This window comes from Furipterus horrens, unplaced genomic scaffold, assembly GCF_987537825.1.
Source record: "Furipterus horrens unplaced genomic scaffold, mFurHor1.1.pri manual_scaffold_7, whole genome shotgun sequence".
Lineage (NCBI taxonomy): Eukaryota > Metazoa > Chordata > Mammalia > Chiroptera > Furipteridae > Furipterus > Furipterus horrens.
In genome coordinates this window covers 97,139,322-97,155,094 of record NW_028327177.1, presented here as the reverse complement: position 1 = coordinate 97,155,094, position 15,773 = coordinate 97,139,322, and the positions used below count along the sequence as shown (strand labels likewise).

At 48.7% G+C, this 15,773-nt stretch overlaps 1 protein-coding gene across 6 annotated transcripts in view; it reads left to right on the top strand.

Annotated features, from left to right (window-relative positions):
* Positions 1 to 15,773, top strand: part of CACNA1D (calcium voltage-gated channel subunit alpha1 D) — a 334,585-nt gene that overhangs the window by 229,049 nt on the left and 89,763 nt on the right. For all 6 annotated transcript variants that reach the window (XM_090284014.1, XM_090284017.1, XM_090284013.1 and 3 more), the window contains exon 9: positions 2,345 to 2,514. In XM_090284014.1, coding sequence (XP_090140140.1) covers positions 2,345 to 2,514 — 170 coding nt within the window. The remainder of the gene's footprint in view (positions 1 to 2,344; positions 2,515 to 15,773) is intronic.

The following is a 15,773-nucleotide window of genomic DNA, read 5'->3' as shown; positions in this document are numbered from 1 at the left end:
TCAATGAATGTAACATGCCTGGTACATATTAGGCCCTTTAGGACTGTCTAAAAAGAGTTCAGGGGGTTTACATTAACAGTTTTGTTATGTGAACTTTTGTAATAGTGACCATTATTTAAAATAAAGGGACCATAAGCCAGGATCTGCCAGTCTTCTTTATTCTCAGAAATTTGAGTCACAGGAGGATTTACCTGAGCATGATTTACTGTGTCCCAACAACCAAGAATGCGCAAGAGTGGTGCAGCTTGTTAGAGAGGGGCTTCTGTATTGCTCATGGAAGAAAAATTTCATAAAGTATGATATAAAAGCAAACCCTTGTTTATAAAGTCATTAAGTTTCAGGGTAATTCTTTTACTATCTTGGTAATTTTTTTCAAGAACTCAGATCAGATATGTAACCAAAATAAGAATACCATATTTGTAAGTAATCATGTACATTTAGTACTCTAGGTTCAGAATCAAAACATGCACAGATTTATGCTTGGGTACTTTTGATAAGCAATAGAATTGAAAGCCCACTTACTTATTCTTCACAAAATGTTTAAGAAAACAGGTTACATAATGCATTTTCATGTTGACATGTGATACTCCGGGGCCTCCTCTTATTCAGGGATGTGATTCTGGACTGGTTGTGGCTTTTTCAAAGTTCGGATTAATTTGATGAGTCTACCCAGGACCAAGTTATGCATGTCTTGTATCTCAGGAAGCCTGGCAGGCCTAGAAACCTCAAATCATTCTTGGGGTGTGGTTCACATAACCATTTTTTTTGAGGCGTAAGGTATTCTACCCCAGAAGGAAAGGCCACTGGGCTGGGAGTGCAGAAAACATCTCAGGGTCTTCACCAGCTTTTGCTCACTCTGCATATCCCTGGAGGGGGATCCTCTGCAAGCTGAGCTCAGGCTGCACCACAACCCTGCGTCCTCACTTCCCTGAGAGGATGGAGCAGCCCTAACAGAGCCAAGGGCAGGTTCTGCAGCATCAGAAGAGTGGGTGGTTTAAGAGCAACGAGCTTTGTCCTTTGTAATGTGGGCAGAGGGTGAAACCTTGGCAAGGATTCCAGTTCCTTATCTGAAGTACCAGCATCGCTGGGTGTTCATGTATCTGTTCAGCCCTTGGACAGCCCAGATATGAGAGAGGGGAGGGGAGAAAGACAATAAGGTTTGGCTTTATGTAAGCAGGTCATTTCCTCCTTCCTTAGTTGGCTTGGGTTAATGAGGTCCCTGAAAGGCAGATGTGCTGGCTTTGGATTGGGAGGAAGGCAGAAGAAAGACAGATGTGACCTCTGTCGGAATCCAGGGGTCTGTGGACAGAAGCTGCACTGCCTGGCATCTCATCTGCTTGCTTAGCTAGCAACTTTTTCATCGTACTTACTAAATCCGCAATTCGCATAACTTGGCTCCTGTAACAAGTCACGACTGGAAAGGCAGATGGTTCCTTGTATAGGCGTATTGGGTAATCATCCACCTGACTCTCAGACTTGCTGAGCAAATGTGGGATTCTGTATATATGCATAGGTATAGGAGTACAGACATGAAAGGCAGAGTAAACATGACCGGTTGGGAACATGTACATATCTGCCAAAGCCTTTCCAGGGCAGGTATTTCTATGAATGGTCAACAAATTGTGCTGACTCTTCACCTCCTACAGGGAAGACTTTTGGGAGAAAGATCATGGCAAGAAACAGGGGTTAAGAAAAACAGTTGTGTTTTACCAGTGCTCCATTTCCTGTCTGGGATAGGAGAGCGGGGCTGTGAGGTGGGTCTGCCCTGACTCTGTTCCCTGCTCTGCCCAGAACCTGCAGGTGGTGGGGACCACTCCACCTCTCGGCACTCTTGGTTTGCACAAAGGGGAATGTCGAGTGTCTGAAAGTATTACAGAAACACTGCACTGGGTGTTTGTTCTCTTTGACCACAGCTCGGTCCTTCTGGGTCCTTTCTCTTTGAAGTGTGATGCTCACTATCTGAGGAGGCTCTAGGGAAGGTGGGGCAACTCTGAGTTCAGGCCTCTGGTCAGGGTGGTGGTGGGGGGACTGTCAATAGGCCTGCCATGACGGCGCATGGTGTTTTTGGTCTAGGCTCCTTGGGGTTGCTGAAATCCTGAAGGGAGTTTTTCCCTAAGAGAGGGTGCATGTGTGTTGGTGTGGTTTCTGCAGCTCTGACACCCACAGTCTTGCTTGGGAAGACACTGTCTTGTCTGTCCACATGTGTGGCCCATGTTGCTGTGCTCGTGTGGCTGTACTCGGTGCTGTGTGTCCTGCCACAAGACTGTTGTGCTGCAGGACAGATGGCTCATGGTGCCACCCCAGGGGTGTCCTGACATGTGCCTGTTCTCTTTGCCCCCCTCAGAGAATTCTCAAAGGAAAGAGAGAAGGCTAAAGCCCGGGGAGATTTCCAGAAGCTCCGGGAGAAGCAGCAGCTTGAAGAGGATCTAAAGGGCTACTTGGACTGGATTACCCAAGCAGAAGACATTGATCCTGAGAATGAGGAGGAGGGAGGAGAGGAAAGCAAACGCAATAGTATGTAGCACCCTCCCTGCTCTTGCCCAGACAGAGCACGTGTGAGATGCAGATGCCCGCAGGGCAGCAGGCGTTCCTCCCTCTGCCCAGCGTGTGAGATGGTGGCCTCCCCACGGCCATCCGGCTCCTTCTCTCTGCACATCAGAGAGAACAAGTGCATTTACCTGCCTCTGAATTTCTGCCTGAGGCTTAGGTTTTAGAGTTGTAGCTAGTCACATGGCTTTCCGGTAGAGGAGGGTCAGCCAGACTCACTGATCACCTCAGGAATTCTGTAAGCTCCTTTTGAGTGGGACAGGGTGTGGTAAGATACACATTCACCTTGCATCCCAGGAACCCAAGCTGTGGTTCCTTCGCTTCAGAGTGGGCAGTGTTATTGCAACCTGAAGAGCAGGGGACCTCTCTACCCCTCTGGTACCCGAAGTGGCTCTCACCTGTGCCAGCCAGTGTGGCGACACTTGACACTGGGCACCCCAGGGTACTTCCTGCAGTAGGAAGGTCCAGTGCTCAGTCAACCACTGGAATTAATTGTCAGTGTCAACCAAGACATCTGTTTTACCAGATGGTTTCCTCACAGCCATGCTCTTCCTCTTCCTGGGGCCATCTGGGCCTCAGTAAGAGTGGGTATAGACATTCAGCAGTGGGTTTGACTAAGATGTTTGTGATTTGTTTCAGGTCTAGAATAGCTGGCAGTTAAGACCGACAACATATTTTGGAGGTGCATGTTTATTGAGAGGCCTGGGAAACCAAGTTAGGCCCTACCTCGTGGAAGGTGGCTGAGGGAGCCCCCTTGAATGGCGCCCCTCAGATGTCGCGCATCTACTCCTTCATCCAGCAAGGCTGGGGGCTGATGCTGGAGGACTCCTGGGATGGAGAGGTGGCGTTTGCTCCTTCTGGGGAGGGGCAGGGCTGCACACACACACAGATGCAGTGCAAAGAAAGACATGGGTTGTAAGGGAGGCAGGCATGTACTGGGGGCTGAGAGGAGGAAGGGCTCTAGGAGAGGGCTGTGAAGGCATTGGACCTGGGCCTCGAAGGATAGATGGATCTGAGACATGTCACGGCTCAGTGTCAGGAAAACCATTCTGAGGCACAACAGTGGCAACAATGGCTCGTGGAAGACATTGAGGTGGGCAAACACAAGGAAGCGATGGGCTGTTGGTTTGGCTGGAGCATGTGCTGGTCAGGGAGACACAAAGCAGGGAGGGTGAGACCAATGTCTGCTGCTTCTGTAGGCAGGGGAGCATGGGGGCTGAGCCCATGCTAGAGGGGATTCTTGACTGAGATGGGCTTCCGTATCTTCTAGCCTGGCACCCTGAGGTTGTGATTTCATGGGGAGTGAGGGTTTCCTGCTATCATGGATGTGAACAGTTGACCGAGTCCTGTGTGCCAATGGGGGCACCAGGAGGGTGCAGGCTGCTGTCTTCTCCTCCCCATCCTTGTTTCTCCTGGGTTCTACCCAGTGCTCCTCCAGGAAGAGCCTGGGGTTCACCACCTAAGGATAGGGAAACTGTAGGAGGATTTATAGAGCTATGTTTGTTGAATTTGAGATCAGAGTTTATAAGCGGATGTTGGTTTGAGTCCCAAACTCGGTGGTGTCCTCTAGGTGATCAGGTATAAGAAGAGTGTCTGCATGTCTTTGGCACAGCTCTCCCAGATGTTAGAGCCAGCCTGAACCCCCATGGCCTTCACACCTGCCATGTGGCCAGCAGCAAGCCGCTTGCATGCAGCTTGTGGAATGCCTGCCATCCTTTTTTCCTTTCTATTCCAAACCCCAGCATAGATGCTGACCTGTGGACACCTGCCCCCCTTCTTCTAAGCCCAGCACCTAGCATACTGAGTTCCTGAGCAGAGCACCTTTCTTTGCTAGGAAAGTTTAGGAGTGCCCTGTAGGGAGCTGAGTGAGGTCCTCTTGCAGGCTGATGTCCTTTCACCTCCATTGCTCTGCCTCTAGAAATAGACAGGGACCCATGTTAGTGCCACCAGCCTCGGTGGTGGGGGGACTGTTTTTTATGGCCTGTAATTTGAGGAGTAGGGATTTTTGTGGACTTGAGGCATTGCCTTCTTGTAGTTCTAAGGGTCTATTCTTCTGTCTTAGCCCAGCATTTCCTGTGTCCCGCTGCTGTCTGTAAGGAACCCAACCACATGATGACAAAATCAGGGCCTCTGCCTTTGGAGACCTTGCCATGGAGGGAAGACAGAGAAGTAGCACCTTAGTATCAGACGGTGGGCAAGCTAGCTCTGTAATCAAGGGCCAGCAATCTTTCATGGGAGCCCAGAGGGCACAGAGATGCAGGCTGGTGGGAATGCAGGGAAAGCTTCATGAAAGAGGTGGTAATCTTGCTGAGCTCCGAAGGATGAACCACCCTGGACTGCAGAAGGTGGGGAGAGCTTTTTTTGGCTGAGGAAAGGCATGGACAAGGTGAGGAAGGTCGCAAGTGTTTAAAACCCTTCAGTGCCTTTCTTAGTTAATATAATCAAGGAAGAAATCCCCTTTGAAAGCTGTAGATGCTCAGAGTTCACTTTGTAACCGGAGCTCCAAATCCCGTAGAGCCACACCGTATCTCCGGAATATCAGTGCTATGGCTTCTGCTACGCACAGAAATGTGCAACTGTACCTGTATAGCCAGCTGGGCATTTGATCCATTATAGCACACACTTCTGTGGGGCACCCTTGTTCTTTGTCACTCTCATTTGCCAGGTGCTGAGGTCTCCTGTGGAGTGAGGCTCACAGTTTTCCTGAGTCATGAGAGCCTCAGAGCCCTGATGATTAGTGTTGGAAATAAAGGCATAAATCCCAGGCTGTGGGAACCATGTTGGTATCTAACTGACTTAAGAGAGCCCTGGTGACCTCCTGACAAGGTCCAGCTGCCCAGGCCTTCAGGAGAAGCAGTGCTGTGGGCTTCCTGGCATCCTCCCATGTCACTGACATATTTTTTTTGTCCCAGCCAGAAACCACAGATTGGACAAGGCCCATGAGGTCCTTCTCACCATCAAAGAGAGGTTGACTTACCATCTGCACACCCAGGCCTGGTCTCTGCCACCTGTTAGCAGGCAGTGGAGTGTGGGCATGGCTGGTGCCAGCGTGCCCCCTGGGTGTGTTGGATCCATGCACACACACCTCACACCCCAGCCCCACTCCTGCATTGTCTCTGTGGGAGGGGATGGGACTTTGCTTAGGGTTCCTGACTTTGTCCCCACTGCTTTAGGATGCTGCCTCCATGGACCGCCCTTTTCAGCTGGGTCCTGGGTGGGATTGGGGCAGTTTCTGCCCAGACACTGAGGAATTAAGTCGTGGTGTGAGGAGAAGCACTTCCTGATGGCTGAGCCTCAGCTGAGAGGAGCAAAGGGGAGGAGAGGAGGCCATTACTGACAGCAAGTGCCAGGAACCCAAAGGAGGGGGTGCTGGGCTGGAGGCCATTCTGACGCCTTTTCCCTGGAGCTGGCTGCAGTTGAGTTTTGTGACTTGGAATTTGGACTTGAGTGATATAGGCACATCTTCCAACATGTCTGAGTCCCTGTTTCCTTGTCTGCAAGAAGGGGAGAAAGCTATTTGCCTGTAAGGTTGTCATGAGGATTAAATGTTTGACGCCTGGTAGGAGTCACCGCAGCTGTAGGAGTGCTGGGTACCGCTCTAGTCAACAGAGACTCCAGTAAAACTTGACCTAAACAGAATTATTTTTGCAGATTCTACTAGACCTCTACCCAACCTCAAGGTGAGGACCTGTTTGAGTACTATGCCCCATACCTCCCTGATTAGAAACTATAAGGTTCCCAAATTCTGGTGGAAAAACAGACCTGTTGACCTAGTCGCTTTGAGATATGGACACACAGTTTTCTGGCTCTGGAAGTCCATTTGTAGTTGGTTGATGCTTGCTGTCAGAGAACAGATGCCAAATCAAGTGCTTAGAGATGTGCTAACGTGATCTTTTCTCTCTGATCTACTGAATGTCACTTTCTGCACCTGTGGTGCCCAACTCTGGCTGGAGGTGACAATCATCAGGGCAGCTTGAATGCTTCCTGATGCCATGCCCCCCCCCCCCACGCTAATTAGTTAGTCTGTGGTGGGAATTGGGCGTGGCTTTATTTACAGCTTCCTGGAGGTTTCAGCGTAAAGCCAAGGCTGGGAACTCCTGAGTGCCTTTCTGTTGAAGAGCACACTGCTCCAGACTCTCTTGAAAGAAGACAAAGCTGCAGCCATCAGATCCCTCCTGGGCTGTCGGTGGCTGCCATGACTAGTAGCTCTCGCTTTGTGCGTTCACGGGCTACTTAAAATGTCACTTCCATAAATTTGCTGTTAGAAAGCTGCTATTACACAATTAATTGAATGGACAAAATCCCCTTGGAAGTGAGTTCCTGAGCATTTGGGGAATTTATAAGGATAATTTATTTAACTTTTTGCTGAGCTTCAAGTTTCTTAAGAAACCCTGCCAAATCTCAAAGTGATTTTTTAGACATATGCAGCTGCTTCTGAGTTAACAATGGAGTTTTTCTAGGGCCATTAAAATCTGAAAGCCTAAAATTCTATTTTAAACTCTTCTCACTGTCAGTGATTAGTCTTAAAAAATAGCATTAAAAGTAATGAAATGGTGTTAAAGGGAGCTTATTCTTTAGTTCTGGCCAGAAAGGCAGGACAATTTCACTGTGGGAACTAGGAATGATCAATAATCCATGTCAGAGGGGATATTGATGCCCAAAGAAAGGGGGGGGGGTGGAGTACCAGACACTCCACCTCTGACGAGAGGAGAGCCACGTGCTCTTCATCGCAGTCCTAGATCGAGGCCTTGACCACTGCCCCTGTCCCCTCCAGGGCTCAGTGCACATGGTTGCCATAGCTGTTGCCTCCCTTCTGCACCTGCCACCGGACAACTTCTGCTGTGATGTCTGATTTGAGGGTGGGCAGAAAACAGTGATGGAATAGTGATTTGCAAGCACAAGGCATGGACATTTTCTGGTCCTATTTACAAGGTTTATATCTTCAAAATTTGATTTCTAACACTGCTTTCATCACCATTAAAATACCTCAGGGAGCAAGTTCCAAGTGGCTAACATTCAATTAAAATCCCTAAAGCAAAGAGCCGCAGTTAGAGCTACTTGTGGCAAACATGCATCCAGGACAGCTGTCCTCTCTGGAGAAGCTGCTGGAAGCACCATGACTGGGGAGGCCGATGGGAGCGGGCCTGGCACTGGGATCGGCCCGAGACACCTGCTCCCCTGGGTGGTCCTGGGTAGGCCTCCTAAGAGCTGGAGGGAGGTGAATTTGAGGGTGGTCTCCCCACCATGGAGACAGGGAGGATGAGGCACTCCTGCCAGGTTTGTGGAGTCCCAAGTCAGGGTTGTTTTGTTTGCTTTTAATTACAAAAATAATATTTACCCACTGTGAAGAATTCGTATAATATCAAAGAAATAACATTCCCTCGTCCCTCTTCTGCGAGAGAACCAGACTTGGCAGTTTGGGGCCTGTTCTCTCTGAGGTCATCTGTGCGCACAGGAACACAGGGCTTGGCACAGACAGCTCGCTCCCGGTCCCCACCAGGAGATCGCCTGGCACAGAAGGTTCTGCACCTTGAGTTTTTCACTGAACCATGTGCTGTAGACATCTTTGTTTTTTTAAAAACAACACCTTGATTATTTTCAATAATTTGCTCATATAAAAGCTGTTGCACATGAACCTCTGCTTTGCAGCAGTTGTCAGAGTCGTGGTTTTATCCTCATTGGTGTGATTGACTAATGTCTTCTGTGCCATGAGACTGTGTGTGCCAAGGTGACAGGACCAGGGTCTCTTTCTGCTCTTCGTTGTGTGGCTAGCACCGAGTGCAATATTTGTCACAAATACTATTTGCTGAATGAAAGAACACAGAATAACATCTCACATTTATGAAGTGCTTACCATGTGTCAGACACTGTTTTAAGGGCTGCGGGTGCATTACTCCATTATTCCTCATGCAACTCTGTAAGATGAGGACTTAACAGATGAGGAACCTGAAGCACAAAAGATGTTAAGTAGCTTCCCAGCATCCCATGACTGTTAAGTGGCAAAGCTGGGATTTGAACCCAGGTTCTACCAAAGACTGCACATTAGCTAGTGTTAATTCTCACAAATGCATGCACCTATGACTCACCCTCATGTTCACATTCTTGTGGGAGAGATTACCAGAAAGGGTTTCGCTGGTTCAAAGACCATGCCCTTTAGAAATAGGGGTGCTGTGCCCGGTGACAGCAGTTTACATTCCCACCGACAGGTGTGCACATGCCATCTCTCAGGCCCCTGCCCACTCGGCATTCTTTCTGCTGCCCCACACTGCCCCTGCAGTTCCTGTCCCCAGAGCGTGTGGTCTCTACAGCAAGGACTAGCCAGCATGGAATGACCACCATATCACAGAGCTGGAAGGAGTGGGAGACCCTGGAGTCATTTCTCTGGTGACCTAGCAGCCAAAGGGGAGTTGTAGTCATAATGGCTCACCACACCTTCCCAAAGCTGAGCTCAACACTTGTATTACCATATTTACTAGTTTCCTCTTAAAACAACCCTCTATGAAGTGTAGGTCTGACTACTGTTAGCATCTCATGAGTGACAAAACTAAGGCTTAACAAAATCAGGTAACCTGTCTGTGGTCATCCAGCTAGTGAATAGCAGGGCTGGGGTTAGATCTGGTCTGTCCAAGTCCAGAGCCCACCTTTCTAACATCCTCATGTCCTGTTCCCGATAGAAGTACTGGCTGGACGCGAACAGCTGGTCAGCACCCAGGACTCCTGACTCCGTCTGAAGTGCGCACTCCCTAACACTGTCCCTATCCTTCTTGGAGGGGAGGCCAAACACTGGGAACTTTTGCCTAGACTGGGTTGTTTATTGTTAGTGGCTTGGTTGTTTATTGTTGGTTGTTTATTTAGGACAGGTTCTTATAGACATGCATTTTGTATAGTAGTTATAAAACGTATGTTTTCACTTCACCGGTCGGATCTTGAACTGTAGGTTTCCACATAGGACAGTCTCAGGTTTTGCATGTCAGAGCCCATGGATGTCTGCGCCTCTCGGGTCCTGGGAGCCCTGTTTGCATTGCTCTTGCTGCCCTCTACTGAATTGTAATGAAATCACTTGTGTTCAACCCGAAGGGGTCACATTGGCCGACTTGCTAAAAGAGGATAAGAAGAAAAGGAAGTTTTGCTGTTTTCGCCAGCGCAGGGCTAAAGATCACGGTAAATAGCTGAGATTGAACTGTGTCTCCAGGAGACTCTTCTCCTGGGACCTCTGCTACCTTGTGCTCACACATAGGCATGGTGTGATGTGCATGTCCCCGTGTGCTGTGTCTGTAAGATGCCTATGTTTTAACTGCCTGATTTCTTTGAAACTTGGTCGTGTTGTTTTCTTCCTGTCTTTCTCCAAAATGTGTCTTTGCCAAGACAACATTGCAATTTCCTTTCTCTGTGAACTGTGCCTTTTAAAGAAGCAGCTGAACCAACTCAGAAAATGTATTCAGTTCAGCATGAATATTCTTAGACTGGAAGACAGACTTTTTAAACACTTTTCCCCAAATGATGCTTTTTCATCATTTCATCTGAAATGTTTCAGTTTAGATGAAAGTCCATTGATGTTATTTGATTGATCCCCCCCCCCCCCCCCAGGGTACATTTTTCAAAAGGCCTCTTGGTTTTTCACGGTCTGGCAAGTTTGCCCAGGACCATGTTCAAGCCAGTAGAGGCTGTTTCACAAATGAAATTATAAATATATTTCTAGGATGCAAAGATTTTTGGGTACTTGCCTTTGCGAGTAGGAATGAGAAAAGGGCTCAGGTGGGAAACAGTTAAGTTACCAGCAATGCTCTAAAATAATGCTAAACACGGTGCCTCCTGGGAATCCCTGGGGTTAGTGTCAGGACCATCCCCATGCAGGGCAATTATGCAGACAGCTGGCACCCTGCCCTGTCCGCCATGTCACCAGTGTGGTCCTGGGGCAGCATGAAGCTTTGCCTCTGCACACCATCCCATCTTCCTCGTTACTGCCACCAAGACAACTCTGCAGGAAGAGTCTTTTTGAGACGATTTAGACAACTCTGCAGGGACACAAAGCCAGCTAGCTGCTAAGATAGAAGGGGGGCATGTTGCAGTGTTTTCTTGGGAGTGGCTTCTGCCACCTGTGTGGACACTGAGCCCAGAGGTTTTGGGAACTGGACTTGAGTGAGCCACGGGTGGTCCGATTGAAGGTTGTATCAGAGCGCTGCCTTTTTCAGAAGGCCTGAGAGGGAAAAGGGACAGAGAGCCTGTCAGATAAAAGCCCTTGTTATTCCGAGAGCATGTTATGGCCCCGGGAGGGGGAGGACCAGGAGTAGAACTTGCCTGATGGTAGACAGTGAGTTAGGGGCAGAGATGAAGCGATCTGTTCAGCTTTAGAGTTTGCGAAGAAAAGGCTGGGCTCTCTGCAGCTCCTGAGGCCTCTGCAGGAAAAATGGGCTCCAGCTAAGCAGGAAATACTGTCACGGACGAAAGAAAACACATTTTCAAAGACTACTTATGATTACAGCTTTGGGTAGGTCACTAGGAGAAGATGGGTGGTTTCTGTCCCCAGAAGAAAAGAGAACCCCTCGTTGGGCTTCTAGGTACCTACCCTCCTCAGCCAGGTCTTGGGCCTTAGGACTTTTCAAGGATTCTTGAGGCTTTCTGAGAGGTCTGTAGGAAGAGGAAGCAGTGTGATATTTCCAGGAATCTTTCTGTATTTTGAATAGGGGAGGTCTTTTATTGACTGTGATACTCAGGGTCCCTGAGGAAGGCACTGACAGTGCCAGTGACAAGTGGGGTAGAGGCTGTTGTGCTCCCCATGTCACTGGTCATATAGAAATAATTACTGTCAGGACATAATTCTTACTTCAGACACAGAAACCTTGGTCTGACCTTGACCCACATTCTCCAAGAAGAGTCTGGCTTTATGGCAACAAGAATCTGTTACCCTGTGATGGCTAAGCATGTCACCACTAGCAAACGAGGGGAATTCCTTCAGGGGTTGTCATGGTACTGCTCATGCTTGTCATGAAAATAAGATGAAAACACAAGATCTTCGCTTCGTATCCCCTCTCTCCGAGGAAGGTGGGCATGACTGCCCTTGCTCCATCGTGCAGCCTCACTCCTCACCCTGCCTTTGGAAGGAAAGAGTGAGGAGCTGTAGGCTGCTAGGGCATGGAGGGAGATGCTGAAAGAAATCCTCAGTGCGCACAGAAGCCTGTTCTCTGGGGACGGACGGAGGAGTGAAGGTCCTGGAGGCACAGGATACCTGTGGGGTCAGTTTGGCTGGCTCAGGGTCTTGGGGGCTGCTCCTCTTGTGCTTTGCCGGTCCTCATGGTATTTTGCTCAAAGGTGACTTCTGGTGACCCTCCTGAAGGGTGGGAGGGGCCTCATTCTCTGCTCTCATTGTTGAATTGGGGGAACGCCAGGGAAACCCCCCTGGTGCTGGGAGTAAAACCAGACAGCCTGTGGGTGTTTCTTCTTTACTCCGTTGCAGCAAGTCAGGGGTCATGGGTCTCAGAGATGTTATTACCTGACAGCTCATTTCTAGATTAGGTAACTAAGCCCAGGAGGAAAAGGGACTTGTCCCCACATCACCAGTGACAAAGGTCAAGCTTCTCTGACATTCTTCTAGAGTCTTGGCCTCAGCAGCCTCCATCACTGAAAGAAGTTGGTCTGAGATTTTGCTGTGACTATTCATGCTGAACGTAATTGGGGGACTACCTACTTGGACCCATATACAGACTCATCCTCCGTGTGTGTGTGTGTTGATTTCCCTCTGAATTCCCCAGCCAGGCGGATTTGGTTGAGAAGTATGTTGTCCTTTAGACTAAGAGCAGAGAGGAATGTCCAGGCATTGGTGGACATGCTAATTGTTGTACTGGCCTGAGAGCATGCATTTCCCTGATCTGTTTTGTGTGGCATTACCTATGATGGCATCCAGGCCCAGTACAAGACGTTAGAGAAATAATGTGACCCAGACTGCTGGGGAAGGCTCTGGCATCTCTCATCTGCAGTCCAGGGTGCACTGCGCTGCTGTCTGGCTGCCTCACCTGACCGATGGCAGCCCTTGGGGCCCCTCCTCAGTGCCCCAACACTTGAAGCCCAAGTGTTGATCCTGGAGCTCTCCCCAGAGAGCCCAGTACGTGGGATAGATCACAAAGCAGAGACTCTGAGCATCCCCAGCTTTTCAGCAGGTAAACTGCAGGGCAAGCCAGCATCCCATTACAGGCATCAGGCTTGTCCTCATGCCTGGTTTCACCCAGATGCACTGAAAATGGTTTTTACATTCATATTTAAAAAATAAAAATAAAACTTTGTCAGCAAAGCTTTAAAAAAATCCATGGAATGTGTGAAGGTGAAGGACTTAGAGCTTCTCCGCATGCAGACGGTCCCGAGCTTGCTTCTGCACGGGAGTCTGGTGCAGGCAGGTGCTCGGTGCGGTAGGAGGGATCTCTTTGCTTACATCCTAAGGGGCCTGGCCACTTGGCAGCAATTGACACTGGATCCCTGCTGAAGGGGACAGAGGGCAGTTGGTTTGGGAGAAGGGTATGTATTCCAGTAATTTGCCCATGAGTTTACTTACTTGGGTTTCTATAATTCTTTCTGCTTTGATTTTCATAAAGTCTCACTAGTCACATTATCAGCCTGAATTTTGTACTCTCCGCATTTGCTGGACTGGCCTTCAGAAAGTGATCAGGCTATGTGTCATGTTCTCAGGGTTAAGAAAGGCCATTAGGACAGCAAACCGATGCTAGTGGACAAGAGGCTTGCTTGGCTTTGGGAACTTTTTAATTTGTGGAGTTTTAGATGTATACCACTGTATGCACCAACATATACCAATACCAAAGTGTACACCAGTATTTTCACATATGTACCAAAGCTGCAGGGATGGCGTGGCACGCCGGGAAGGATGCTGAGGGGGAAGCAGGAGAGCTTTCTCACGACTGGGCTGTGTCCCAGGGCCAGCCGGCCAGTTCTCTCATCTGTGAAAGCACAGAGTTTGTTCATGTAATCTTAGAAGCCCCTTCCAGCCTTAACCGTCTGTGACTCTCCTGTACTCATTTTTTTAAATGTAGATGAGATCATATTGGGGCTAAGTGAAGCGAAACTCGTATCAATGTATTAACATTAAAAACATGAATGCTCAGTGCAAGTGAAGGGTGAAATGTTTTAATTGCATATGAGCTTCTTGCTTACACCCACTGGGCCTGATGTTTTCTATACTTTCGGAGAAGGACATGCTGTCCTATAGCAGGGAGGGGGAGGCTGGAACAGATGGAAAGGCTTCAGGGCCCCAGTAAGAGCTGGGTTCCTCTGCTCAGACGTAGGGACTGGATCAAGGTCCATTTCCAGGAACAAATGAAGTCACCAAATTCTAGCATAATCACTCTCCTCCCCCCACCCCTGGCAACATCATTCTGGAATAGATTTATTTATTATGGGTTCATGGCTCTGTAGGTATCAAGTAATTGTAACAGAAATGTTGCTGCCCCCGCAACAGGCTAAGTTAGACAGAAGTAACTCAGTGTAGGACAGGAGAGATGCAAACCAGGAGTGAATCGGAAGTGTGGAAGCCTGTTCACACCAGATGCCTCTGTGCAGTAATGGAAGTGGTTGGGGGCAGTGGCACTGGATTTGGACCATACAGGGAATGCTGCTTTGTATCCAGAGAGCTCCATGAGAGCTTTGCCAAGATGATGGAGTTACCATTCACAGGCCTCAGTGACTGCCTGGTGCTGTGGACCCACTCTGGGATGACCCACACTGTGTTTTTTCTCATTTAGTTCTGCAACATCCCTGAGATGTAGGTACTCCCATTTTACAGAGGGGGACAGAAAGCCTGGGAGAACTTTGGTCACCGGCACGAAGTTAAACTTAGATTTGGGCAACCTGAGAGCCTGCCCTCAGCTACTGCCCCTCCCCACCCGAAGCAGGGGATGGAGTCGCCTTGCAGAGCAGGAGGACTTCTCTCCATCAGTGAGGGCCTGAAGCTGGGCCCCCTAATAGGGGTTTGGCTTTATTTCTTATCGTTCCCATCACTTAGTCTAGAGAGCAACTAGTACATTTCATTTACTAATCGCTGGCACAGAGCCAGAAATGCCAAGCAGTCTCCCCCTCCCCATAGGCAATAAGTATGTACTTTAATCTGTTTCAGTCATGTCGTTTGACATGGTCCCAGCGGATAAAAAGCCACAAAGATTTAGCTTGTTCAGAAGCTTGCTCTTTTCAAAATAATAACTAAAGTTATGATATGATTAACAGTAGAATCACGAAGTAGTTAACTATTAGAGATGGAAGTGACCCTTAAGAGTGTGGGGTTAGATGACCAGGACACTAAAGCCTGGAGAGGGGGGCTCTGTCCCATGCAGAGTCAGGACCTCCCCGGGGCCTGAGGACCCCCAGCTCCCACCCGTGTCAGTGCTCTCAGCTTCTGCCCTCGTAGACCACCAAGAAAACATTCCACAGAGATGGCTCATGCTCATATTTATCAGGGTCTCCCACTGTGATTTTCTTTGTCCTGTTCTTGAAAAGAAGGCCGACCCTATGGGAAGAACCCATAACAATGAACTTTGTTGAATTTTACCACTTTTTAGTCTCTCTTCTGCAGCTAAGGAATGGAACAGTCATGCAGAAGAGAATTGCAGGAGCATCTTTGTGTGTGTGTGTCTTTTTATGGAACCTTCTGCTAAAGGTTTTTTCATGATTGGATTATTAGGGGTTTTTTTGGTTTATTTTTGTCTCTTTTGTTTGTTTTTTGTTTTTGCATGGAGTTGTGAAAAAGTGAATCAAAGTTTGTAGTGGTTTCTTTTGACTTATCTAAGAAGAGAAAGGTTATTCCACGAGAATACCAGTTGCATGATGTGGGTCTGTAATTCTGCTCATTTGGTCTTTTCCTTTGAAACCTTTGCCTAAATGTTCCCAGATGTGGCTGGTGAGACTACCACCCAGGAAGGCTCACTTTACTGGGTGCTCACAAAAAGAAAGGGATCTTCTCTGTGCCCTTAGGAAAAGATGCTCCTCAGACCTCTGGGCCCTTTGAGTCAGGTCCCCCCCATCCTCGTCATTGATGCCATGCCTGTCTCCAGAGCAGAGTCAGCAGACACGCAGCTGTGCGGATGGAGCATGCTGACCCAGCTCTCGCCCTCTGTTCCTTGTGTTGGTCGCAGAGTCTCCACCACAGTGCTCAGGCCCTACCACCAGTGTTTGTGGATGAAACCAAGGCATCCTTGCTAAGAGGAGCCATGTGGAAAGGGGCCAAAGGAGAA